This window comes from Tubulanus polymorphus, chromosome 8, assembly GCF_964204645.1.
Source record: "Tubulanus polymorphus chromosome 8, tnTubPoly1.2, whole genome shotgun sequence".
Taxonomy (NCBI): Eukaryota; Metazoa; Nemertea; class Palaeonemertea; order Tubulaniformes; family Tubulanidae; genus Tubulanus; species Tubulanus polymorphus.
This window is the reverse complement of record NC_134032.1, coordinates 11,519,382-11,546,618: the sequence shown is the minus strand read 5'-3', so window position 1 is coordinate 11,546,618 and position 27,237 is coordinate 11,519,382. Positions and strand designations below refer to the sequence as shown.

Below are 27,237 nucleotides of genomic sequence, written 5' to 3'. Positions count from 1 at the left end.
AAGTCTACCCAAGTATAACAATAAACAGTCACAGCAGTGATTGAGCGCAGCTAGTTCTAAGGACGGGTCGATCTTTCATCACAGTTATTCAAAGCATTCTATCATATCAGTTATTCGATTTAGTTAAGGTTTATAGTTATTTGTTTTGTTTATTACAATAACTGAGTTGATAGAATGCTAAAAACAACAACAGAAAAGATATCGGGTTTTCGCTATACTTAGGGAAGGTTGTTCGATAAACCATTACAATAAAAGAAGTTCAAACAGCTATAAACAATGTTAAAACGTTCAAAATTAGTCCTAGCTATAACTTTAACTTTACCTCTCAAATGTAAATAATGGTCTCCTTTTTAGATAAAGCTTTTGCTTTCAAATACGTAGCATCGAACAGATTGATGGAGGCTCAAAATTAAAACTCCATGTGAAAATCGACATATATGATTCATTTCTCAAATTGGTTAACCGGGCCTTCGAAAATATCAATGCCGTCAAATTAGTACATCTACAATTCTGCAAATACTTTTTATTTGTACATAGAACGTTATGTTCTATGTTTCCTAACCATGTGATATCTACAAGGCAAAGCCACTGTGTTGACTCTGTTTAACTATGGTAAGCACAATAAAACTTACAATATCATGTTGAAACTATATCTCAGTTTAGGCGTTAACTCAACAGACCAACGACTCAAAACTAGGCGCTCGACGCGACCATTTACTCCTAGTGACTAACCAACTCGACTTATCTATCAACCTAAGATCGAAGACCAATATCGTGAATTAATGGAGCTTAGCTTTTATTAGACTCTAAGAAGGATATTTCTGTCCCATTGCAAAACACATGACACATCGTTTTACAAACTCATTATAAAATAGTTTTAATACTTTCTCAGGCCAAAGGAACCTAATTATCTAACTAATTATCTAACTATTTTCAATATTCGACTCAACAACTATTTTCATACTCCATTCCACGCAATCAGGTAAATTTTTTAAACTATGTTACCTATCAGACTGGTCTGAAAAAGGGTGATATTAGTAAAAAAATCAATACTTTACTACAGAGGTCTTTGCCGCTGCTAGATCTCAGTGTTCATGAGATAAACCATTGTCTTTGCTGCTTCGGTTTTTATCCTGAATCAGATTTTATAAGATAATCCATTGTCTTTGCTGCGCGAATCAGTGTTTATAAGATACACTATCATCTCTGCTGCTCCTGATAAAATGTTTTATAGAAATCAACCACCGATTGTAGAAGATTCCATCGTTGAGTGATTAATCCGTCGCTGGCTCCTAAACTTCTCATCTGGGCTTCTGCAGTTTTCATCAGCAAATGGGTCAATGGGTATTTGTCTACTTGTGTCTTCTTCAGGCCATTATTTCCGGGACGTAGTTTGACTGAAACAAAGTGAAGAAATCAAAACATTTTAGACAGATTTATCATAACTTACATGTCATTTCAAATTACAAGCCACCGTGTTTTTCACTTAGTTAATATAGTTATTTTCAAAATCAGAATTAGGTTCATTGACGTCAATTGCCGATTTAAACCCCAATAAATAATTGCAGTAGTAGGACTAGTTCATTTATGTTTAAGCTTGGAGTAATCATTTGAAAAATTTATTACTCCAAGGTGCAAGACTAGTAAAGATAAAAGTTCTAAGATCAGCCATGTGGACAGGTAAATAGATTTCGATGATAATCACTTATCAAATGATATTCATATGAGGCTTGAAATTTCTATATACCGGTAATTTCCATCTAATGAGTTTGATTCTTCTGTGGGTTGTTCAAATCCGTAGATTTCAGATGAGTAGTTGATTTTAAGCTGGTCTCTTTCTTATAGTTGAAACTTAGCTGCAATGAGTAAATAAATATATCCTGTAATCACGACATTTAGAAATCATCGTAATAACTCCATGTATATCAAGTTACCTTTTATGAATGCTGGTTTCATCATCGACGAGGATCTCCTAAGTCGGTTGGTTTCTGTGCACTGTTTTCTCTAATTGGCAGATTTTTGATGAGTTGTTGACCTCAAGCTCTCGTTTGACTTTTCGAGTTGGTGTCCCTTACAAACCTACCACACCTGGCGGGAGCGATACGGCGGTTTTTTTCAAAATCGGAAATCGAAGTACAGATATAGTTGCGTGATCGGCGGTCGTTTTTACAGATCTTTTTTTAAAGTCCAAGAACATAATTGGTAATTCGGTTCCGGTTCATTCAAACAATCTTTTATTCTGCCTAATTCTGATTTTGGAAATAACTATATTGTTGAAGATAATTTTACAATATTTGGTCTTTTTTTAATGTAACTAGTCCGAAAGTTTACAATGTTTAATAATTTTGTCTAACTTCAATTTTTTTGGTCGTTTTCACCGTTTAAATAGTCGAAGCACATATTAAGTGACTGATTGGGGTTAACTTTTTTCTGCCTAATTTAATACATCGAGATTTTGGAAATAACTATATTTTACAATATTTGGTCTTGTTTTCATGTAACTAGTCCGAAAGTTTACAAGGTTGAATAATTTTATCTATTTTTTTCTGCCTTATTTAATACATCAAGATTTTGGAAATAACTATATTTCACAATATTTGGTCTTTTTTTCATGTAACTAGTCCGAAAGTTTACAAGGTTGAATAATTTTATCTATTTTTTCTGCCTAATTTAATACATCGAGATTTAGGAAATAACTATATTTTACAATATTTGGTCTTTTTTTCATGTAACTAGTCCGAAAGTTTACAAGGTTGAATAATTTTATCTATTTTTTTCTGCCTAATTTAATACATCGAGACTTTGGAAATAACTATATTTTACAATATTTGGTCTTTTTTTCATGTAACTAGTCCGAAAGTTTACAAGGAGGGAGAATTTTGTCTAACTTTAATTTTTTGTCATTTTCACCGTTTAAATTTGTCTAATTTTTTAAAGTTTATTGTAGTTTTTCTCGAGTATGTCTGAAATCGAAGTACATAATTGGGAAATTCGATTCCGGTTCATTCAAACTATCTTCCAATCAGTCTGAAACGGCAAGCTGAAGAAAAGAGCAGAACCTTTTGAGCAGAAAATCCTTTGGAATATCACTGATCATAATTATCATGTCAATTCATATATAAGATCAGCAACGTGGATCGATACGTAGATTTTAATAATAGTCTTAAATGATATTTATGAAACTCATATAGTAATTCATCGATATTCTAAATATCTAAGCAATGGTTGATTATTATAGTTTAACAACAATTCAACTAAAGCATCTATAGTCATCTCTAGGAATACCAGAGTTAAAACAAATTTAGTAATGCATAATCAATCTTATCAAATCGTTTTTGAACTGTTTTCTCTTCTATCTTCTTGAAATTCTTGAGGTGTCTTTTATTGAAACCCAGGCCCATCATACAGTGCAAACCTGCTAGTAATATTGGCCTATATATATTTCGATTGTCAGCTAAACCATGTTCGTATTATCAAATTTACTTCGTCGTCAGTTAATAAACTTAAGAGATGTTTTCTACCCACAGATGGCGACATCTGTACCCAGTGAATGGTATTCTAATCCATTTCATTAATTCTAAATATTGCTCCTTATATATACAATGATTTTGTAATTATGATAATATAACTAACTGAAGAGTGAGTGCGCTGCCAGCATTGTGCACACTGATCCTATAAGTAACATGGTTCTACAGATTTAAGAAACCTCGAATCATTCCCACAACTCGACAAATCCAGAATTCTGCAAAGCCTTAAAGATTCAATAAATCCCACGCACAAGAGACAGAGTTAAAACATACCCAGTATTCTTTATATATCAACCAATATTGAATTATACATATCAACCCCTATGGTTTAGATTTGAGCACTTTTACCTTATATGAAGATGCTGAATTAGATACCTAATCTATAAGTTAATTGATAATGTCCTAGCTATAATTGAAATTGTCTCGGACAATATTTTATATGGGGCTTGAAATTTCTACACGAGAAGAATTTCAGATCCGGTACGAATTTGAATTAATCACTATTTGAACTGCTAATTTTGCATCAGAGCTTTTGATACCTAGCTTAACTAACCCAGAATCCCCCAGAACCTAACTGATTCAACAGATCCCACACACACACATGTGGCCCAGTTAGACGCAGATGACATTGCGCGATACAGTCGTCTCATCCACTGTGCAATTTTGTTTCACTTATATTCATTACATTGAATTAAATTTAATTAAATTCTAGGTATCTAAGCGAACCATTAATTAGTAATCATACTAGCTATATTTTAATTGTCAGTTGAACAATATTTATATGGAGCCTGAAAATCTACATGAGTAGAATTTCAGATGTGGCGAATTCGTTACTATTTGAATTCATCAGAAATTAAAGATAAAAAAGCATATTTTTAGTGGTAAATTAGAAATTCCCTTAGCCGAATGGCTATATAATCTTTATTTCCCTTATATAGTACACTGTGTATAAGGACCAAAAGACCTTGTTATGACCGGACCACCCTGGTGCGGTGCGAGTCATGATGCTACAAAATAGTTCGAAGGAGAGGGGTTAGTAAAAGAGAGCTATTAGCAAGAGGAATAAGACCTAAGTTTAGGATATCCTGTCAGAATAAGGCTTTCAATCTGACATACACAGTGAAATTGAAATATTCCCCCTTCCAAATCCAGAAATGTATTTGTGCACAGATTCGATCGGAAGTAAATCTGCGTTAAATGATTTTGGCAATATGTATCAAAACTAATACAGCTGTGTGAAGACACCATAGGTTCACTTAGATACAGATAAATAAATGTGCTCAGATACACATGTATCAGCTACATTTTAAATGTCCATGGAATTAGAAATAATTTCACATAACAATTGAATTAACCTTAATCGATCTAAGTAATACGTTAATGAGTAATTCATCTTAGATTCTAATTTTCAATTAAACTATATCTAATATGCGTCACTTGACACACAGTATGGCTTTTAGATATTAATTGAATCAGTTAGGTTTGAGTAAATTTTGCCAATAATGAAAAGCATGGCTAGTCGTCGTAAGCGCGGCAGTTGGCGATACAGAACTGATCAGTCAATGAGACTGATTCACTTATAGATGTGCTCAAATATATTATATATTTCAGCTATATTTCAATAAATATTTATGATATAAAAAGTTTTTGATCTAACATCAAATATTGAATTCATCTCAATTGTGAATATCTAAGCCATTTTTCTTGGCTGTATGCTAATTGTCAGTCAAACAACAATTATCATGCGTCGCCCAAAACAAGACGCAGTGTTTCAGGAATGAATTAAATCAATTAAAGCTTTGGTTTATTCTGGATTTATCAAAGTGTTGAGACCAAATCACTGTTTCATAAAGACCTGTAGTCCATAGTTTTCCCAATATGACACCAGACCTCGGTAGAGCCCTAGACACTATCTAATGAAATTCATAACTGTTATGTGTGAGGCAGCACACAGTATATATTGTAAAGTATGGCCTCAATCTTAATAAATTTATCAATATATTATTTGTAAAGAAAAATCTATCAACCAACGATAAAGTTTAATTGATATATCTTTTAGTAGAAATTGTCCTGCCTAGATCTTGATTGTCAGTTAAACAATAGTCATATGAGGGCTGAAATATCTACGGTACATTCGAATAATTTCAAATGTCACATAAGATATTGAATTTCCCTTAATTGTACGTACTTACAAAATCTTTTAATCAATAACTGACCAATCTACATTATAATTATCAGACCAAAGAATATTTAAGGGACCTCACTCAATCATTTCGTCTAATATTGTAAATATTCAAGCAATCATTGGCTAGCTATATTTCAATTTACTACCGGCCACAGAGCCTCAATAAAGTAGAGCGGAGATGATGAGCTTGACCAGCGCCTAATCATTCTACCCCAGATATGAAAAATCAACTTAGCTTTATGTATGTATGTATTCCTGTTGCCATGCAGGATGAGCCATGCAAGACTGCCAGGTTTGGTTGCGACAGGTCTTTCGGTGTTTGGTGGTACTTCAAGGTGGAGTCTTTTGTGGGCACTTCTGGTGGGCAGACTTTAGATGGGCCTTTCCGGATTAACCTGAAATGAGTAAAAGAACGATATTCTGTAGTTACACAATCCTTTCCGTATCACGCATCGTAATTTACATGTGTATCAACTTAACTTTCAATATTGCTGAGTTCAGTGTTCTTTTTTGGCATCGTCTTCGTTGTAGTCACCTTCAGCATCTTCTTCTTCATCTTGGGAGTCCTGAAAGGAAAAAAAGAGAAGAGCGATGAAAACCTGGTACGGAACAAAACTAATGTCTGAAAGCTTTTCAGCTCTCTGTCGTCGGTCAAATGCCGAGAACACCAGACAATGAGCCAGCCAGGAATATACTGCCCTCTACACGCCCTCACACAGAACGCGAAAACCAGAATGACAACGCCTCACATTCCCCATCTAACTGCAGGATGTACTGGGCGACGTCAGTAACTGACACACCTGTAAAATTGCTCGAAACACAAATAGCGCAGTACAACCAGCTTGACCGGGCGAGATTCAGGATCTCAACTAGCACTCAAAAGCGTGACAAGAGACTTCATCCACTGACCGAGGTTGTCACAAGGACACAATGAAACTAGCACTCACAAGCCGACAAGAGACTTCATCCACTGACCGGGGTTGTCACAAGGACACAATGAAAACTAGCACTCAAACTAGAAATCAAAGGGCGTGACAGTAGAATCATCCCTCAGCCGACTCAGAATACCAGAAACAAAGGGCGTGACAGTAGAATCATCCCTCATCCGGGCGGTCACAAGGACCAATGAATGCTAGTGGCGTGACAATCCAGTATAACCGCTCCATTTGTATCCCGCGCAATCCCGCAGATATGCCCGTCATTGACATCACTCAGCACACTATGTAGATAGGTGGGGGCAGTGAGGCCTCGTCATCCTGGTTTTCGTGTTCCGTATGAGGGCGTGTAGAGGGCAGAATTTCCTGACCGACTCTTTGTCTGACATCCTCGACACATGACCGGCGAAGGAGAGCTGACGCTTTCGGACATTAGTTTTGTTCCACCAAACGTTGAAATTCGACAGAGAAATCGGCCCTGAAAAACAAAACGGGTTAATTGCTGAAAAATAGAACGGATTAATTAACACAGAACAGTACAGGACAGCACAGAGACAAACAGTAACACATAAAACATAAAGACGTCATTCCTCAGGAAGCAGGAACAGGAGCAGGAGCGGGAGCGCAGCGAAAATCGCCAGGAGGAGAATCCACGGTAGCATGTTCACAGTGTGAGTAAGCTGAGGTGAATGGTCTATGCTTGTGTACACCGTGGTCAGCCGGTGACGTATTCAATAGCGCGTGTCAGAATGATATCAACAACTCTGAAAACCCCCAATTGTGTCTCTATTGTTGAATGGATTTACATTATGAGGTTCCACCGCCGGGTTGAATACGCGCCAGTAGTCAGCTGAACAATATAGTGGAGGAACTTTAATAAGGCCATGAAATAAATTACTTGATTCCCAACAGCTACTTCCGAATTTATAAGCATCCGCCTGTTTTTTTTCTTAAATTCTAGAATAATTTATAAATTATACCGACCGATAGCACTTCCAGTTAAAGATTCACACCAACACAGGTCTTCCTATCATAGAAACCGCGTAAACATTTACTAATGAAATTAGTTTTTTTAGTCACGGACAGTTCATGCACCCCGAGATAACTACCTCACATGCACGAGGAAAGCGGTCTATTTGAGTCATTGGGGGAAAACCCACTAATACCATGCATTCACGATTATTCATCATTCATACTGTTATCACAGAATCCCGTCAATAGACAGATTTTCATTAAAAAAAACTCCTCGATTCAATTGAGGGGAGACATATGAGGCATTTTTAATTACTTGGAGCACCGATCCTCTGAAATTCTGCCAAAAACTTCATGCTTACCACTCATAATTTAAAAAAAACAAATTATTTTCTTTAATTTTGATACTCAACTGGAGATTAAACGGTACATCATCATGTAAATTTAGGAAAGTTCATATTAGAATTTCGTTTCTTGATGTTCCAATTTACTTATCCCAATTTTTGATTTTGGTCAGAGTATGGCGGTATCAAATCATGCGTACAGGGTCAGTCTGTCCATGAGGATACGAGCCGGGGAATCAGTGGCCGTCGCGGAGAGGGCCGCGAATATCGTATCGTACTAAATTAATCACTAAAACGCTTTATTAAGCGCACTATTCGACGAAATCCTCGTGGTTGAAACAAAACAATGATGAAATAAACTAAGCAGAGTCGGCTAAGCCCGAGGGCTTCATTTAAACTAGTTACTGGTTACCTAATCGTTTAAGCTTTTTATAATCGGATGGGCTTATAGCAATCGTTTGTGGTTTGTGAAAATATCCGATCGTGAAACTAAACCACAGTCAGGTTACCGACTACATTTAAACGGGTCCGCATTCAATTTTCATAATGTGATTCACCAGCATTAAGCCTTCAAAAATTTGCCAGCCAAAGTACATGTACATGGAATATAATGATGAAGCAGAAAATGATTGGATTGCGCAATTCAATCAAAGCCCCGGTGTTAACAATTCTATGGAAGATAAGTCTCAACAAATTTGTACTATCGCGGTGCAAGTACTCTTTCTATGGGGGAAACAATATCCCCATTGGGTAGTGTTTGTTTGAAAAAAGGACAACGCGAGTGACAGAACTGTCATCACAGAATGACTGTGGGCCTGTATAAGGCAGGATCCGGACCACTTCTATAACTACCTCAGCATTGTCATTCGAATCTGAGGTGCTTCCTTTTTTATCCACCGATCGGCATCCAAAACCGCCCACAGGGGCGGATCCAGACCGTATTAGCCGTATTGCACAATACGGTCTAGAATTTTTAAGTGCCCTTCGAAATTTCACCCGCAATATTTTTGACGGCATTATTTCAGCAACCGCTAATTCCGTGTCCGTAATCCGGGCATAATTATAAAATTAATCGGTATATACTGCTGCCGAGAAAGTGAGGAGAGATAATCATATTTGTAAAGCCTTTAATCATGATAAATTAAAAAGGGCACTTTCCTTTTGCAAGGGGCACTCATGCTTTAGATGAGGGCACCTTGTCCTTGCCTTTTCAGGGAGGGCTAAAGGGGCACTCGTACTTTAGAAGAGGGCACTATACGCGGAAAATGTTGAAGAAAAGTGCACTTTTTTGCCTAATTTTTAAAATTTTAGGGGCACTTTTGGTTTGGAAAATGGCACACGACATAAAGATAAATGTGAAGACGAGGCAATTTTTGCCGATTGTTAACAATGAAGGGGCACTTAGCCGTATTCTGTATAATTGTTAAGGAGCACTTTTAAAGATTATAGGGGCACTAGGCGAAGTTGGCGACAACCATTCTTTCATGGGTTCGCCAGCTTCATTTTTTATCTACATCTGTTGAAATCTTGTCTCGAATTCGTTTATTCTGGATTGCTCTGTTAGCCTCTAGAAGCCCTCTAAAAGCCTTTAAATGGTACCATATTTTCAAAAATTTTCCAGACCCCCTCTAAGGACTTTGCACCTTCGGCGCTCGCATTGACCTGGATACTGGGTGTGCCCTAAGATCAGAAAGGTGCCCTTAAATTTCCTTCCAATACTGTCTACCCATCCCCCTGGATCCGCCCCTGGCCCAGAATCAATACCCTTCGCTCCACTTAGCATGCACGGGGACTGGGCTGGAACCTAAGGCATACTTCATCCTCCATTCAGCATCAACCGAACAAATTAAAAAGTTACAACGCTTGAACTTATAATTTATTTATTCTACATGCAAATCCAAGAACATCGTCACATCATCAAATACATTGTTTAAATGACAACTACGAAAATTTTAGATTTCTGAAAATGTTAGAATTCTGTTCCAGAGTGGTGGTAACCTAGAGAGAATCTTGGCGTTAGGATCGAATTTCAAAACAATTAAAATGAACACCTATGTACGTAGCTTAGAAATAATATACGGAATTCCGTTCAGAGTGGTGGTAACCTAGAGAGAATGGCGTAGGACACCTGTAGGAAAAATATTGAGGAAATATATCAAATGGATGATCAAGGTGATTAAAGAGATTTACTAAATTTGATCACTGAATTGGAAATTTACAAGTTGGTGTATTCTTCTCATATGACTAGTTAACGTTGCTTTCTGGGTGTAGGATTTCTGACAAATCAAACATTTAAATGCCCTTTCTCCCGTGTGTACTACCATGTGTCGTCTGACTCGAGCCGGGGCGGTGAACTGTTTTCCACACACCGCGCAAGAATACATAGGCGGTCCACTTCCTGTCGGTCTGTCGTCGACACCACCTGTTAAGAGGTGTGTAGACGAATTTTGTTCCAGTTTAGACGAGATATTGAGGTGCCGGTAGAACATATTTCTGTCATTTTCTGAAATGATAACGATTGAAATTAACGGTTTTAGGGGGTGACTGGATATTTACAAATTATGAAGTGTTTCAAGATTGTTGAATGAAAATATCTCGATTCACCCCGGACCCCAACTTGTTTGTAATGACTGCTCACTTGTGCAGTCGTGACTGGATACCAGAATTGGGCACAAAAAGGTAAATTCCTTGGTATTAACGATTCATCGGCTCCTTTCTTGGATGTTCGGCAGATACAAGGTCGCAGATCTCAGATTGGGTAGCCTGTGCATGTTTTTTAAAGCCAGTGCAAAACCACAAAATAATTCAAAATTCATTTGATCGATTTAATTATAAAAACTGTTTATTTTCAAGCCGTATTACTAAGACATGCTTCATGATATATAAATTGAACAAAAGGACATACATGTACTGATTCAAGAAAAAAAACTCGTCCAAAGCGTTAAAAATTGATTTGACATCGGTCCAAATCGAAGTTCGGATGCGCCCGTTTGATATGATTAGTTAAATGAACCTTCTGACTATAAGACTTCGGACAGACGACACATCTAAACGGTCGTTCTCCGGTGTGGACGACGAGATGTCGATTCAACTTCGACGGAGTTCGGAAACTTTTGAAGCAGAACTGACACGAATAGCCGTTGGGTAATTGCGGAGCGGTCTCGAGGAGCCGAGCTCCGGGTCGCCGCTCTACATGTCCTCCTGGTTGGTATGAACTCCGATCCAGCATCTGTGCGGGGTCGAAGTGTCGAGCGGTGTTCGGCGGTGAGATTTGCAGCGGCCCGAACATATCTGCAATTACACGATAAAGTAAAAACTGGTTAATATTGCTTAATGTTAATGTATTGGTGATAATGGAACTGGAGACCACCTAGTAAACAGTACAGGGTCCGCAGCAAAATCCGCCGTTTGAGAACGATTCACAGCTAGAGAGGGGAAAGAGGCACGACCGGTCCGTTGATGAAACTCGCGACGCATAAACTGTTTATATAGATAAATGAATGAAAATCGACAAAAGGAATAAACTGGCTCTAGATCCAGCTTCGCGTGAGGCCACGAGCTCACGTAAGCGCAATACACTTTGCTTCAAGGCTAGATTCGACATACATTGGAAGGACCTGGCAAGTGTCTACGTTCCAATCTGCCAGACCTAAACTTATGCACTAGTTATATAAGTTTGCCACAAACATTTAGAGCCACGCATGCCGCATAAAATCAATGAAGCTACAAAAATCGGAATGACGAACAGACCCGTTAGGGCCTTAAACATCTTCAAGTTCAAGTTCAAGTTAAGAAGTCCGGCCTCACACGAGGCCACTAACGTCCCAAATAAATCCCTCGCCAGTTTCTAATCTTGTCTCTTTACAGAAGGAAATAATCATGTTTTCCGGCCATGTGAGTTTTCAAATCGACTTTCTGTTTGTATCGTTTGGGGCAGAGATGACAGGCGTACGGGCGCTCGCCAGTATGTACGCGGATGTGAGTTTGACAAGCGCTTCTCGACGGGAATCCTTTGTTACATAAGCTACACTTGTAAGGTCTGGGCGGACGCGTTCGTTTGACTGTATTTCTCCATCTACCAACTGGACTGCAGCCTTCACCTGCAAAATTGCGGAAAAATGTATAAATTCTTTTTCATCAACAGAAAACGCTGTTACAAGATGCTACATAAATATAGATAATTGGACATTCAAAGAAGTCGGGCGAAGGGACGTTTGGTCCTTCTTCAGAAGCCGAAGGAAATCCATCAGTCGGAATGGATGATATGCACATGACGTCACAGCACGTCATCTGGCCGCCACATACGCATAACCCCTTTAAGATGGTGGTACCCTCTGGAACTAATGGAAGCTCTAGTCGACAAAATCCTAGTTAAAAGTCAGACATAATTGTTCCTTCAATCCTCAGCCTCAATATCAGCGAGAGAAAATAATCCTCATTCTAGCAGCAAGAAATAAATAGAACAAGAAAGAAAATGTATGATTTTCATATGAAAAACTCTTTATTTTCAAAACTTTAGCAAAGAAACAATTCATTCGCTCGTGTCATTTACGATAAGCCATTTTTAGAGGCATCGAATTGAACAATTACAAACTGTACATCAACGTTTTCACATAAGACCAACACAAATAATAGAACAATAACTCGATTGAATTTCAAATTCTATCATAACTCACAAAATCAGTTTATATACGCAGGACCCGGTTCCACGATTTTGCGTCAAAGGTTAACAATATTTGAACTCATTTTAACTCAACTGTTGAACTGGCTAACATAATTACACGTAACTCATAAAGATGCTCGACAAAAAGAAAACCAAAAATTTACAGGGAAACAAAAGTCTATCCCTCTACGTATCTATCTTGGCCAGTGCCAAGAAATATTGATGATAATCATCTTGGAAACAAAGAATCTGGGATCGAAACATACTATACATTATATACTTGATGAAAATACAACTTTTTATCCAGACCCTGGTTTACACCAAAAACCAGTTTTTCGAGTTCACTTCGGTAATAAAACGACTCCAGTCAATACAAGATCTTAGCCCAATCTAAGCATCACAGTCTATAGTTTTATTTCCAGGTTCAACTCGGTCCAATCAGGTTCTACAAACTGACACTGGGTCCAATAGTTTTGTGAAGGGTGCTACATTGTTAAATGACAAATGAGTTAAGCTAGGTTCAGAGGTTACTGTTTGAAAACTGGGTCCGATCGTTAAGGTTCTATACACACTGGGTATAGGGCTTCAGGGTTTATAGGCACCGAGTCCTGTGTTTTGGCGTAACGGTTCGATATGATGAACACGGCGGGTGTGGGCATATAGATTACTTAGGCGGGCGAAGCGTTTCGAGCAAATGTTGCAAGCGAATGGTTTCTCGCCCGTGTGGGTTCGCATGTGGGCGACGAAATAGCAGTAAGCTTGCAGATATATTCCACAGATAGGGCAGCGTTTGGTATTTTTCCAAACCTCACATTCGACAGCATGAGGCACATCGGATAGGTGGGTGCCGTCGACGAGAGGTTCGGATAGCAGACGCAATTCGAGATTTGCAGCGTTTACGACCGTGGCGCCATCTGCAAATAGATTTCAGAGAAATAAGTTATTGAACCGTGGCCAGTAATGTCTTTAACATCAACACAACAACTGAAAACATGAATGAAATCAGAAGCCAAGGGTGAAAATCTCAGGGTAGGCAGAAGTGGAAGGTCTAGCGGTCAGAAATGATTCAGATAGATCGGAAGGGATGCATGGACAAGGAGAACTTGATGAGGATATACAAGGTCAGATACGGTCGCATGCTCTTCAACATCAGGGGATCCAGGACCAAAGAAACTCACTCCCCACTGTCCAAAATCGTCACATGGAAACATTACAAAATATGTTTTTTGAAACTAATCTGTCGTAGCACAATTACTTAAAACAATAATGTCCAAGAAGATAAGATATAACTTTGTCATAATCTTCTACGTAACTTCGAACAAGAGTTAACAGTAGAATCTAAATACTTGACGGTTTCATTATTGTCCTACGATTCCAAATTCAGTGGTTGGAAAATAACATCAAGGATAGAATTTCACAAGGTGATTTAGTCAATAACAGTTCAAGTTAAATATGTTTCGTTTATCCATTCTTTGGTTGGTTCGTATATCCGTGAATTCGCCTCATATGCTGGTACATATGACTCGACTGTCTGAATCTGGAGCTGCAGTCCGGACACGCGAACGGTTTTTCGCCCGTGTGGCATCGAATGTGTCGATTCATCATCGCTTTACTACTATCCAACCGATTACAATACGGGCACTGGTACGTTTTCGTAATCAGTTTTGGCTGCGGCGGGCCCGACGCCGAGCCTGTCACCACCGTGGCAGCGGCTCCGCGACCTCGGAAATTCGATCCTCGTCTGAATTCGGTTGGTGGTTTCTTCGCTCGCTTACCACCAGGTTTCGGCATCGTCGATATCGCCCGTTGAGAATTCGCGATGGACAGCGCGTCGAACGGGTTCTGAAATTCTACCATGTTGCCGCTAAATCCAAACGTTCCATGGGTCCGACCTGAAAAGACCCAAATAGTTTGTGTAATTGTATTAGTCGGTCAAATGAAAGGATCTGGATGTTTTTGGGTCCATTTTTACCAAGCACATTTCCAAACAATCATAACACGATCCTTTATTGTCATTTTTAAACCATGATTCTTTACGAGTATATCGCTAAAAACATTATCAACAAAATTCCAGTCAAATCATAAGTCAGAACAGTGGAGCTGGATGCCGAGTTCAGGGTTTATAGTTGGCTAAAAATTCGCAGGACACGGTTCTACAGAGGTTGAGAGCGAAACAAGATAGATATACGATGGCTCTCGCGACCGAAGCCATGAAGCAAATTAAAATATATACATCCTGATGAGCGAGGTCAGAGGCATGGCCCGCATAAATCTTCCTCTTATAAGTCCGGCACGGAAAACAAGTATGGTACGTATCTCATCCGGGTAACATGCGATGAACGGTTTTCAAATGAACATTTAAATTTCCTCGCTGCGAAAACGACTTGCGACAAATCTGGCAACTGAACGGTTTAAGTCCTGTGTGAACGCGCATGTGAACTTTATAAGTACTCGGCATATCGAACGACATCGAGCAAATTTCGCACTTGTAGCAAATTTGAGGCGGCGGAATGGCAACATCTCCTCCTGTTGTTGCCGTTGTTGGCATGGTTATCGAATGATTAAATCGTTGTTGTTGTCGCTGATACTTGGTGGTGCTGGTAGTCGGCATGTACATCTGCAGGGGGTGTTCAAGGGTGACGATGGCAGCACCTGGAAAAATCCACGGGAAAAACGGTTAGAATTCTAGCCTAGAAAAGTTACTAAGTGCAAATATCTTAAGGACTACGAATTATTTTCGCTTGTAAAAATATTGGTCGGTCGCGTTCAATTTTTGTTCAACTACCAGTCTCAAGTTAGCAGGAATCTACTGTACAGATGTTCCATTAATGGACAAAAATCTCTACCAACTACAATGCTAGACACTCGTTAAAATGCTGAGAAGGAGGTGTGTGAAAAATGAAAAGCCTATAACGAAATAAGATATTCCATCAAATGTTATGGACCGAAACCGTCAAAAGAAATTCAGAAAAATTCAAAACCATGTACTTCAAAGCTAGACCCTCGGTAAAATGTTGTGAAGAAGGTGTTTCTAAAGGAGAATGCATGAAACAGGAAAACATTCTTTCAAATGAGACAAAAACCACGAAGAATAAAAATCCACATACTATAAAGCTAAGTGCAGTCGTTTTCTCTATTACGTGAAGTCTTATCAAACTCTTTGGTGAAACTTTCTCATGTGACTGTACAGATTACTGGTCTGTGTGAATCGTCTGTTACAGGTCGGGCAGACGTACGGTTTCGAACCGGTGTGTACGTGCATGTGCACTTTTAGTTTACTCGGCGTTATGAACCGCTTGGCGCAAACTTGACAAACGTGCGGTAACGCCAGACTACTACCCGCGCCGCTGTGATTGGCGTGAGATTTGGTACCCGTTACTGCTGCGGCATTGTTCCCTTCGAAAAATCTCATCTGCGGAAAAATACCACCGATACTGTCTCGAGTGTTGTAGGATTCCGTATCGATCGCACTATTGTTACCACCGCCAACACCCATATGCGCAGTTGCTATCCATTCTGAAAAATCAACGAAAAAACCATATTGAAAACTCTCGAGATTGCGCAATAAGCATTCCTTCGCAAGTTTTCCAGGTAGGAGCATTAGTCTGCAATAAGGGGATTGTCCTTCTCCCTAAAAATTGATATTTCACCATTTTATAAGCTCCGTCTACACTAGTCAGTAACCTATCTGCGGTTTAGTTTCAAGATCGGGTTGGTATAAGCCCATCCGATTATAAAACCTTACCACCATCGATTTTTTTAACTTCTGATACCGTACAATTGTAACCTGCAGTCTGTCACCTTCCAAGACCTGAGGGATGATTCCTTCACATATTTTGTCAATATTTTATCAATTGCGAATGATTTCCAATGGAGAGACCTTTCCCAAAAAAATGACGTCATCAACTCGATTGTTTTCGCTTATCAAACTCAAGTTTATTTCATTATCAAATAGATTCAAAAGATTATATTACAATCACCTACACCTAAGATAGACACAGTAGAATTCTTTTGGGTGAATTTTTCACTAAATTTTATCTTCAACATCGAAGGTAAATATGTACAAATTCAAATTAAAAAACTCAATTTCATGCTGGTATCAAACACTAGCAGCCTGGAACTACTCCTTCAGACAATCTGCCGCCTGGAACTACCCCTTCAGACAATCTGCAGCCAGGACCCTGCCCCTTCAGAATTGGAAATTATGTAGTGTGAAGTCGGGATGATCATGGAAGAATAGCGCTATCAACTGTCTGAGTAGGGTGCACGGTCGAGGCTGTGGATTTGTACCAGCATTTTTTAAGTTTCCAATACAATTCTTAAAATATTTTAAAAATTCACAAATACGTTTTAAAGATTTCAACATAAAAAAACTATAAATGTGTGAATCAAAAACCGAATACATGCATATCAAATTTACAGTAACTTAAAAGTGAGCGAAGTTAGTATGAAATAGGTTATACACAAGATACAGGATATGAAAATAGTATTGATAAATGCGTTCCTGAAAAACTAATAAAAACTGGCCACAGTTGAAATGAAGCAAAGAACGTGTGGACATTATGATGTCATAAAGAAATTCATGCTTCCAACAGAAGAATCTTCTCGTTAAAGAAAAAGTGATTGAAAAAGACGAATCTAAAAATCTAATTGACCGTTTCTCATTTTCCGTAGATAAGAAAGCTAGACTCGCAAGCGTTAGAATATTTGCAGGGCTACAACAGCGATCAGGAGTTACATGTACGACGTGAGAGGAGTTCTAATCATGGGACGATGTGGTGTTGAGCTTTCAGATGTCGATTCAAGCTACCCTTTTGCGAGAACGGCATCCGACAAATGGGGCAGGCGTGAGGCCTCCGTCCTGTGTGAACGTTCAAATGAGTCTTCAGAGCGGACGGAGTTCTACAAACTTTCAAACAAACTTGACAAGTTCGCGACCAATCGTCTTTGCGCGGCGTCGCCGACTTTGCCCCGCCGCTATTATCACCAGCTCGTTGCTGCGGGGACCAGTTAACACCTGAAAATCCGAATTACGTGAAAATTATTTCTCAATTCAAATTTCTTATCATGCCATGCTCCGTTCCCTATTTCCATCGGGTTACGGCGGGGATATATCATTTTGGGCAAGACTCCTGAAATCGAGAAAAAACCTAACAATTGAAACGAAAGAGCCTTCAACTTGAAGGTACTTCCATTGCGCTGGTTGAAATCTTACGAGTTATTACCAAAATTTGACTTTGATAATATTTTTATTTTCAAAAGAGCAATACGCGGGAAAAGTTTTTCGATCAATTGCGCCACAGTTCGTAACCGTATTAGAGATTCTTAGTTGATCATAGCTCATGAACCCTACAAGTTTTGGGGATAACGCTAGTATCGTGATTCTAATCGATCGGGACGCAACTCGCAATATGGTGTTTATTTCTCAGATGCCGATTCAAGTTTCCCTTTTGCGAGAACCCCATCCGACAGATCGGGCAAACGTGCGGCTTCCGGCCGGTGTGAACGTTCAAATGAACTTTCAGGTCGTAGCGATTGCGACAAACTTTCGCACAAATCTGACACTGACGCGACCAGTCTTCTTTTCGTGGCGTTTTCGTCGATGTCGCTGGCGCCATTTCGGAAATGCTTTCGTCCTGCGCCTGTTGCCACGGCGACCAGTTCAAACCTGGAAAATCCGAATTACAGCAAAGTTATAGTTTTTTCCTGATCAAATAGTCACGTCCTACTATTTTTCATCGGCCACTATATCTTCAAAACCAAGGCTTTTGAAATTTAGATCCATTTTACAAAGCTTTCAAAGCATATATACGCTCAGTGCACTAAATTTGACTCGGTGTTTAAATTCACGATGTCTAAATGCATCTAAGAAAAACTGATATATACAGTAATTCTACATAAATGGAATATTTCACTTTGATCTGTTTTATCTGTTTTTCCGATCAAAGTAGAGTTTATTAAGTGTATTCGCTGGTTTTTAGGAGGCTTTAAGTCATCGAGAATGTAGCTCGCGGAGTTGTTTTAAATTTTTTGATGTGTGCATTTAAGTAATCCTTTGTGAAAGCCCTCTGACGCGAATGTTCGTTGAAATTGTTCGCTTTGCAAACGGAAAACCGGCGGCGTCCGGCTGGTATCAGCGTCTAAATAGCTGCCTTGACATAGTTTCAGTGAATGTAGTAAACGCAGTTTTCGAAGTGGGCGTTGTTCAAATTTACGATTTCCGCGAGTTACTTAATGTTGTGAACGCGTTTCAGGTGGTTGTTCAAAGCTCCCATTCGCGAAAAACATTTCGTGCAAACGGCGCAAACGTGAGGTTTGACTCCCAGGTGAACGGTCTCCATGTGAATTTTCAGATTACCCTGTGTCGAAAAACGATTATGGCAAGCCGGGCAAACGTGAGCTTTCGACCCGCAGTGAACGGTTCCCACGTGGACGTGCAAATTCCCGGCCAGTGAGAAACTCTTCTCGCACACGGGGCAGGTGAACGGCTTTTCGCCGGTGTGCACCGTTTTGCGGTGAACCTTTAGATTTCCAGCCGTGGTGAAACTTTTCTTGCAATCGGGGCAAACGTGCGGTTTTAACTGGCTGTGCGCGGTATCCAGATGAAGTTCCAGACACGGGACGCTCATGAAACGCTTTTTGCACATGTTGCACACGTGCGGTTTCTCGATGGTGTGAACGTTGAAATGAACGTCGCGATCGCGGCGTCGCTCGAACGTTTTCGCGCAAACCCGACACTTGAACGGCTTCTCTTTCGTCAAAGGCGTCGATTTCGTCGCAGGGCACTTGAACGACCGATCTCTCTTCAGAGGCGATGATCTCGTCGTCGCCAGTGTTGTTATCGCCGCGGCTGTAGACTTCCACGTAGGTTTCTTGGCGCGCGCGGATTTCCTCAGCAACGAAGACGGCGTCTCCGTTTGTACGCCGCTCGTATCCTGCGCTTGTCGCCCCGACGACCATTCGACACCTGGAAAATCCGAATAAGAATTATGTTTATGTTATTTCTGTCACGTTCTACCTTTTTGCCTTTTCATTGTCAGATTTATAAAATCATGCGAAAACCACGGCATGATTTCTATAAATGTCAAATAAAACAAATACAAAAACAACCATTAACAAAAATTGTCAATACATGTGTGCTCAACGGTCTAAGTTGTTCTAGTTAAAAGTTGTTCCAAAGTTGTTCTAGTTAAAGTTTCCCGGATCCAGTGTTCACGGAAACTTCATCTCAAATCCCTTTGTCATCGCGCTAAATGAAACAGGTCAGCAGTGAATTTGGACCAGGAATTGCTCCTTGTTGATAAAAAGAAGAAAAGAAACTGGATTCAAAAGAAAACTCCGGTCCTATATCACATCAGTTCATCATAAACATTTGAAGATTTTTAGAGAACCGCACTAGTGTTCAAAATTGAAGATAGAGAAATAAGCGACTGCTATGAAATCGTTTCACGTGACTGTTTAAATGCTGAAACTTGCAACTTGCGTAAAACCTTTTTGCACACGGTACAAATATGAGGTTTTTCACATAGTGTGGAGAACAGTTTCCACGCGAGTTTTTAAACTGTTCGATTGCCCGGAACCTTTTTTGCAAATGCTACACACGTTTTAATCGCATGTGAACCGAGTCCCGGTGAACTTTTTAAAACTTCGGGGGATTGAGTAAGACGTTTCTCTTGCAAACTTGTGAGTTTTGCAGTATGAACAGTTTTCAGGTGAGTGTTTATATGTGGTACAAACATTAGTGTTAATCCGCTATGAACTTTGCCTAAAAGTACATAGAAGTAGAAGTTGTACACGGCGGCATTTTTGTGTTTCTAATGCTGAATATTAGAATATAGTCGAAATGTCGAATAAACTTCTAGCTCAAGGAATCCGCTATGAACATCCTCCCACGGTAGGGATTCAAACCTGATGGCATCGACTCAACCACGGCACGACCTTACCGAGGCAACCTGCCAGGGGAGGATGGCTATGTACTGTTTTCTTGTGAAGGTTTAAATGTGGGACTCGTTAAAAACCTCTTTTACAGATGGTAGAAATGCGAGGTCCAGGGCACTGGCGCGACTGATCGGTCTCAGCTAGTGTACATACATCCTCGTAGATGTAGATTTCGATTTCCTTGGAAGTGTTGATTTACCTATCCTCACAGGTGTAGGTTTCCTAGAATTTTAGATTTTGTCTATAACTTGTTGATTTTCTCGCACTAGTAGCTGCCGCGACCATTTCATATTTTGGAAAATCCGACCAACGTCAAAATTAATGCTTGTGTTAATTTTTTCTGATCTTGTCTCTGCTCATTTGTCATTTTCAACCAATTTCCTATAGTCAAGTAAGTTAATAAAGTCTTGCAAAAACCTCGAACAAGAACTCTGAAATTCAAGAAAACCACGTTCACGAAAAAAGTCTATATTTATTTCCACTAAAAAGATAATATACTTGTACATGCTAATTTCAGTCTGGATATTTTCTCCAACGCGTAACACACAAAAAAATAATAGTTTCATTTAAAAAAAAACCCAAAATATTCCTGTTATATTTCCGCAACATTTAGGGAAAAGGATGATCATTTCGGTCGGTCTGCCGCGACGCACGAGAGAACGTTATGAACGCGTTTCAAATGCTTGTTTAAATTTCCGACTTGCGTGAAACCTTTATTACAAATCGGGCAGATGTGCGGTCGCCGGCCGGTGTGCACGTTCAAATGAACGTCCAAATCGTAGCGGCTACGGAAATACTTCAAGCAAATTTGACACCGCCGAGACCAATCATTTTGGTCGTCTGTCCGTTTCCTCGGCGACCCGGCCGTCTGCGCGCAGCTGCTTTCCTCGTACGCTTGTTGCCATCGTGACCAATTCGCACCTGGAAAATTCCGAATTACATCAGAATTATTGTTCGAATTATTGTCATGATAAAAAAGTTACGTCAGGATTACTTCAAACAGAATGGCGCCTCTCAGAAAATTGCATCGAAACAAAATTTCGACGTTAAGGTTTCTATAGAAATTATGTCTGAATGAACTAAACTTGACAACAAAAGGACACCGAAAATTGAACAGTAATCGACAATTTTCAAAGAAAACACAAATTTCAGGTTCGATTTGGTTTTCAGTCAGGTCCTTCGGCGACTGCGTCTTCGTAGATGTTGTGAAGACGAATCAGGTGATCCTTTAAATTTCCGATCTTCGAGAAAGATTTTTGGCACACGGGGCAAACGTGAGGCTTAGATCCGGAGTGAACCGTCTTCAGGTGAACGTTCAAACTTCCGACTTGCGTGAAACCGTTTCGGCAGATCGGGCAGATGTGAGGCTTCCGGCCGGTGTGCACGTTCAAATGCGCGTCCAGATCGTAGCGGTTGCGACAAACTTTCAAACAAATCTGACACTGGCGCGACCAATCGTTTTTGGCGGGCGTCGATTTCCTCGTAGTTGCAGATACTGCAGTTTGCATTCTGGTTTTTTCGTACGTTTGTTGCCACGGTGACCACCTCGCATCTGGAAAATTTCGAATTACGTCAAAATTATAGTTAGTGTTTATCTACATATATATGTTATGTTTCGGTTAGGTATAACGCAAAATGTTGCCTCGCAAAATTCGTTTAAAAAACCGCGTTACAAGGCAGATTTCAATTTTTCTAGCGAGGATATGTCCGATGTTTCTAGTGAGAAAAGCGAAGCAAAGATAACAGCAGAAATCCCCTAACAATCACGAAAATACTATCAACACGGACGAAGAAAAAAACCAATCCCTTCGAGCCGATATATTAACGACGTTTCACTCTGGTTCGTCCGCCGCGACGCAGTAGCGAATGTTATGAACGCGTTTTAAATGAACGTTTAAATTTCCGATTTGCGTGAAACGCTTTTTGCACACGGCGCAGACGTGCGGTTTTTCGCCGGTGTGCGACCGGTGATGTATCCTCAACAACAAAGCGGACGCGAATCCTTTATCGCAAATGGCGCATCGATGTCGTTGACTCGCAAACTGCTGATGGGCCACCGGTGGATATTCCATTTCTAACTGACGGGAAGGGCCGCTCCGACTGCCTCTGCTAACGCTTCTGCGGTACAGTTCACTGAGGAAAACGCCACCTGTAAAATGCACAACACTGAATATTATTTTCAATGAAGTTAACCCTTTTCCATCCGGTACCTACATTCATCGGTCTGAAAACAGAAAATCCTGAAATTGTGGCAAATTTTGCAGCAATCGGGCTCTGAAATTGCAAACGATTTTTTTCTGACTTTAAAAATCAATCTTGGAAATTTCATTCGATGAATAATGTCACGAAATATTTGGCCCCTCATAGTTCTACTCGGATTCCGATTTGAAAATGTTCCTTAAGCATATATAGCTTTCAGTCAGTCTTGTCATTTTCAGTAGAAATAGTCGGGGCTCCTCGAGAATTCTAAATCAAAACCGTTGTATTGTCCAGGTTCCCTGTTCCGATACTATGAACCAGAAGACTCCTGAATTGTGAAGGTTAAATCCTTTAGAAACATACAAGTGCGTGACGAATTCGAAAAAACTTCCTCCCTCGACAAAACAGTACAATAAAGACTTTGAGAATTCAATTTGAAATTGTTTTTATTACATAAAACAATTATGTATAGAAATGCGAGTAACATAGAATGAGTAAGCAGACAGATTGGTCAATCAGAACATATCCTTGATAAAGAATCAATTCAATAATCAAACATACACAACTGTGGAATTGGATCCATACTGGGATTAAACCCACATAACTGTGGAACCGGTTGCAGAAGTTATCAAATGTAAACAACTGTGGAACTGGGTCCAGTCGAATCAAATTCACGGGACTGTGACACTGGATCCGGAAAACTTAAACCTAGAACAACTTCGGAATTGCATCCATAGTCAAATTAAACCCACATTACCGCGGAACTAAGACTCAAATTAGAACTACTTTTGAGGGAGTAGTTATCTAACTATCCCAAAAATCAAAAAGCTGACGCAGTAGAATCCGCTTAATTCAGATCATTTGGGACCTAGAATATTCATCCGGTTTACAGTAAATCCCGATTAAGCTATTTTCTTGCATATAAGTGAACAAATGGAGTACAAATATTGCCCGGATAAGACCAAAATCCGGATTAAGCGGCTTTGACTCTGCATACACTGATTATATACATGTTCGTTAAACTCGAGTATAATTCAACACAAATTAAAATATCTAAAGAATCATCCGACCGTACAACGCAAATAAACATGATACATGGTTTACGTAGATATTGACATAATTCATCAACAGTAATGTACACGGCCAAATACATGAAGCCCCAAACATACAGCTACGAGCAATTATTTCAACGTTGCGATAATTGCTCGTAGCGTACAGTATCCAAATAAGTGTAGCCTCTAATGTACAGGTTAAGTATACAAACATTTCAGCGAACATTAAAACATTTAAGTACAGGTGAATAGATCCAAGACATCTTGATTAATGAAACACGTTACATAAATGATTTGACCGTGATCTTTTCGATAATGAACTAAGATCTAGACGGCCTCCGCGTAATAAGCCCGACCTGCGCGATAAATCAATCAAATCAGCAATAAGCGCATTCGATGAATACGTTCAATAATCATTAAAGTCGCATGTTTTCGGAAAAATCGATGAAATCATCGGGAATTACTGTCGACGTGGGTGCTCTAATCAGCCGGTTCGGTTTTCGGTCTCGATTTAAGCGGAGACAACTCGTCGATGAACGACTGGTCGATGTTGTGAATGCGTTTCAGGTGCGACATCAGGTGCCCCTTCTGACGGAACGCCTGTTGACAGATGCGACAGTTGAACGGTTTCTCGCCGGAGTGCGTACGATTGTGAATTGCCAACGCCGACTTCGACGCGTACGATTTGCCGCACGACGAACAAACGTAGCGTTTCTCGCCCGATTCCTCGTCGTATAAAATTCGACTCCCGCCGCCACTGGGTTGAGGCGCCTGCTGCTGCTGCTGCTGCTGAAACGGCGGCGCCATCTCGCCGACAGAACGCGATACTGGTCGACCTCGTCCACCCCTGCTTCCGCGAGGGCGCCCCCTACCTGCAGTTATCGGTTTCGATTGATAAAACATTTGCTGTTGTTGTTGTTGATGATGATACATCGGCGCGCTACCGCCACCTACTGGCATACCAGGGAAGAACCGGTGCGAACCTGCAAAATTGCACAAAAATTGTGTTAGAAAACTTCAACTCTAGTTAGAAATGAGTGGTCCTCAAAATCCAACAAATATGCTTTTGTTAAAATAAGGGCTTTAAGATATAGCTGGGGTTCTAAAATAGATTTTGGGGAGGGGGTCTTACGTAAATAAACTTCAGTCAAATTTGATTCACAACTGTGGAACTGAATTCAGTGAGTCTAATTTCGAATTGACGCAGGGCATCTAAAGATTTAGAAAAAAAATGAGGAAATTCTTCGACCAGGTCCTGTGATATGCCAGTAGAAGCGGGTTAACAATCCGTTGAAAAGTTGCCGTTGAAAAGTTTGAATTCCACTTCGATTTCTATTTCATTCCCGCTCCAGTTTCGTTCCCGGTAAAGGTCCATTTCGCATGCATTCGGTTTAAACAACTACTTAAGAAACTCAAAAAAGTCAAAAACATTCAGCTCTACCATTGTCTCTCAATCCTTACTCTGTTGGATTGTCAGTTTCTATTCGAGATGTTTTCGTGTTACGGGTCCATACTACGCGCCGTCTGCCGAAACAACTCTTTGATGATCGTTTTATCGATATTGTGTTTGCTTTTCATGTGCGCCATCAGATTGCCCTTCATCGAGAATGCCTGTGTGCAGATGCGACATTCGAACGGTTTCTCGCCGGTGTGGCTGCGTAAGTGAGCCTTCAACAGCGACAAATATGCGAAGTTCTTGCCGCAAATCGAACAGACGTGAGGCTTCTTCTCGGCAGACGGAAGCAAATCCGAGAAATCTACGCGTTTGGCGGCGTCGCTCACCGGCAGGTTAACGTACTGTCGCTGATGATCGTAGACGGCGCCACCAGTCCCGAATTGCGCAGCAAGCGGGTCGTAAGTCGGATAACCTGCAAAATGCCGATTAGGAAACTGGTTACAAAAAATAATTCTTTTTTTGTGACAAAGAGTTTTGAGTAATAGTTACATCATAACATCATAGATTCAGGAGTTCAAATATTTCCCGAATTCTCAAAATTTCACAACTCCCAGTTTCTGAATTGTAGGTTCAGATCTTAAAATCTATAATTCAGACGAGTTCCTTACAAAATAATTTCACCGCAGAGGTAAATCTAACTCACGATTTTGAAACTGAATCGAGGAAAATTCGCACCTAACGTTATGCCTCCAGTAGCAACTGTCGCTAAAGATAACGTCAAAACCATCTGTGAAGCCTCGCCTCTCATAATCCTCGTGAAACCGAATAAAACTCGCAGTCCATTTGAATACATCAAGTGAAAAAATGATGACAAACCAGATGTCAGATTGTCACGGTGAAATTAAGATTGTTCAAAGTCATATCAATTATACGAAAAAAGCATTTTTCGCTGTTCATATTTTGCCGCGAAGCGTTTTTCAACGGAGTCCGAAATCGTGGAAATGTTTCAGCTCGTTCAGTCCGTGCACATTGAACAAATGGCGTTTGATGCTGACCTTCTGCGTGAACGCGCGCATACAAACAGGGCAATAGTACGGCCGGTATCCGGTGTGGGTACATTCATGTCGTTTGACCAAGAAGGGAGTCATAAAGCGTTTCGGGCAATATCGACATTCGTGTTTTTTCACGCGAAACGAGGTCGTCGTCGCGGTCGTCCTCGATGACCGAACAGTCGGATAAAGTCCGTCGCCGGAGAGCTGTTGTCCAGTAACCGGGGCACCACCTAAAAATAAGCGACGAATCATTAGCGAACATATCGAACAGGGCATCTCCGATAACAATGGCGAAATCACTTTGGTAGAGTTGCTTGGCTACAGTTGCCAGGCTTATGCTTTGGGACTACAGCAAGAACCTGCCTTAGATCTTCAGAGTAGTACAAACGGTATTGTATCAAAATGCATGGGTCAATTCGGCCCCGTTCATTTTGTACATGTATTCACTTAATCCAGGCTAGAACCTCGAAAAACTAGGACTACCAATTATTTCCAACAACAGATTGCTACTCCAGCACAGATCTGATATAGTCATCTCCTTTCCCAACTACGGATACAGACATCAAAGAAATAGGAGACAGAGTCTGCTTCTCAAACTCAGTATAAAATCCTACACTTAAAGCGACTTCTTTACTGATTCAGGTACCGGTCTATTGGCAATCGGCGTAGATTTCTACGAGAAAACTTCGAATTGTTTTTTATAGATATCCTCGTAGATCTTTAAGGACGTCTACATCGAAACCGTGCACGCGTTTAAGATGGTCTTTACAGTGCGACTTGTGAGCGAACGGACGCGCGCACAACGGACATTTAAACTGTTTTTCGCCGGTGTGCGACCTGACGTGTCGCGCGAGCAGCGACGGAGCCCGAAAGCATTTGCTACAAAATCTACACGCGTGTTTCTTCGTTCCCGTACGGCTGTCCGATAATTGACGTCGTCCCGTAGGTGGCGCTGCCAACTGCTCACCGGCAAA

General features: G+C 40.2%; 4 protein-coding genes across 4 annotated transcripts in view; all 4 read right to left on the bottom strand.

Moving 5' to 3' along the window:
• LOC141910366 (uncharacterized) overlaps nucleotides 1-27,237 on the bottom strand; it is an 87,612-nt gene that overhangs the window by 35,879 nt on the left and 24,496 nt on the right. The window contains exon 4 of the mRNA XM_074801099.1: nucleotides 10,964-11,254. Coding sequence (XP_074657200.1) covers nucleotides 10,964-11,254 — 291 coding nt within the window. The remainder of the gene's footprint in view (nucleotides 1-10,963; nucleotides 11,255-27,237) is intronic.
• LOC141909928 (zinc finger protein 711-like) lies at nucleotides 12,489-18,244 on the bottom strand. Its single transcript, XM_074800608.1, has 6 exons — nucleotides 18,097-18,244; nucleotides 17,437-17,643; nucleotides 15,784-16,142; nucleotides 14,599-14,614; nucleotides 14,402-14,518; nucleotides 12,489-13,540 (listed from the first exon to the last, which is right to left on the bottom strand). Exons 1-6 carry the CDS (start codon nucleotides 18,242-18,244, stop codon nucleotides 13,212-13,214), a joined length of 1,176 nt encoding a protein of 391 aa, XP_074656709.1. The 3' UTR covers nucleotides 12,489-13,211.
• Nucleotides 18,696-19,696, bottom strand: LOC141909925 (uncharacterized). Its single transcript, XM_074800605.1, has 2 exons — nucleotides 19,645-19,696; nucleotides 18,696-19,593 (listed from the first exon to the last, which is right to left on the bottom strand). The coding sequence occupies exons 1-2, from the start codon at nucleotides 19,694-19,696 to the stop codon at nucleotides 18,854-18,856; spliced, it is 792 nt and encodes a 263-aa protein (XP_074656706.1). The 3' UTR covers nucleotides 18,696-18,853.
• Nucleotides 22,167-26,483, bottom strand: LOC141909920 (uncharacterized). Its single transcript, XM_074800602.1, has 5 exons — nucleotides 26,194-26,483; nucleotides 25,947-26,075; nucleotides 25,378-25,683; nucleotides 24,298-24,537; nucleotides 22,167-22,713 (listed from the first exon to the last, which is right to left on the bottom strand). Exons 1-5 carry the CDS (start codon nucleotides 26,357-26,359, stop codon nucleotides 22,397-22,399), a joined length of 1,158 nt encoding a protein of 385 aa, XP_074656703.1. The 5' UTR covers nucleotides 26,360-26,483; the 3' UTR covers nucleotides 22,167-22,396.

Excerpts from the sequence above, each read along its gene's own strand:
- LOC141909928 (XM_074800608.1), bottom strand. The coding sequence starts at position 18,244 with ATGGCGCCAGCGACATCGACGAAAACGCCACGAAAAGAAGACTGGTCG. Across the intron at positions 17,644-18,096 it reads GCCGCACGTTTGCCCGATCT|GTGTTAACTGGTCCCCGCAG; the intron begins GTCGGATGGGGT and ends TCGGATTTTCAG. Across the intron at positions 16,143-17,436 it reads GATGCCGTTCTCGCAAAAGG|AATGGATAGCAACTGCGCAT; the intron begins GTAGCTTGAATC and ends TTGATTTTTCAG.
- LOC141909925 (XM_074800605.1), bottom strand. The coding sequence starts at position 19,696 with ATGCCGTGGTTTTCGCATGATTTTATAAATCTGACAATGAAAAGGCAA. Across the intron at positions 19,594-19,644 it reads GACAATGAAAAGGCAAAAAG|GTGTCGAATGGTCGTCGGGG; the intron begins GTAGAACGTGAC and ends CGGATTTTCCAG.
- LOC141909920 (XM_074800602.1), bottom strand. The coding sequence starts at position 26,359 with ATGACTCCCTTCTTGGTCAAACGACATGAATGTACCCACACCGGATAC. Across the intron at positions 26,076-26,193 it reads TTTCCACGATTTCGGACTCC|TTTTTCACTTGATGTATTCA; the intron begins GTTGAAAAACGC and ends GTTTGTCATCAT. Across the intron at positions 22,714-24,297 it reads GAAAACCGAACCGGCTGATT|GTGGCGTTTTCCTCAGTGAA; the intron begins AGAGCACCCACG and ends TGCATTTTACAG.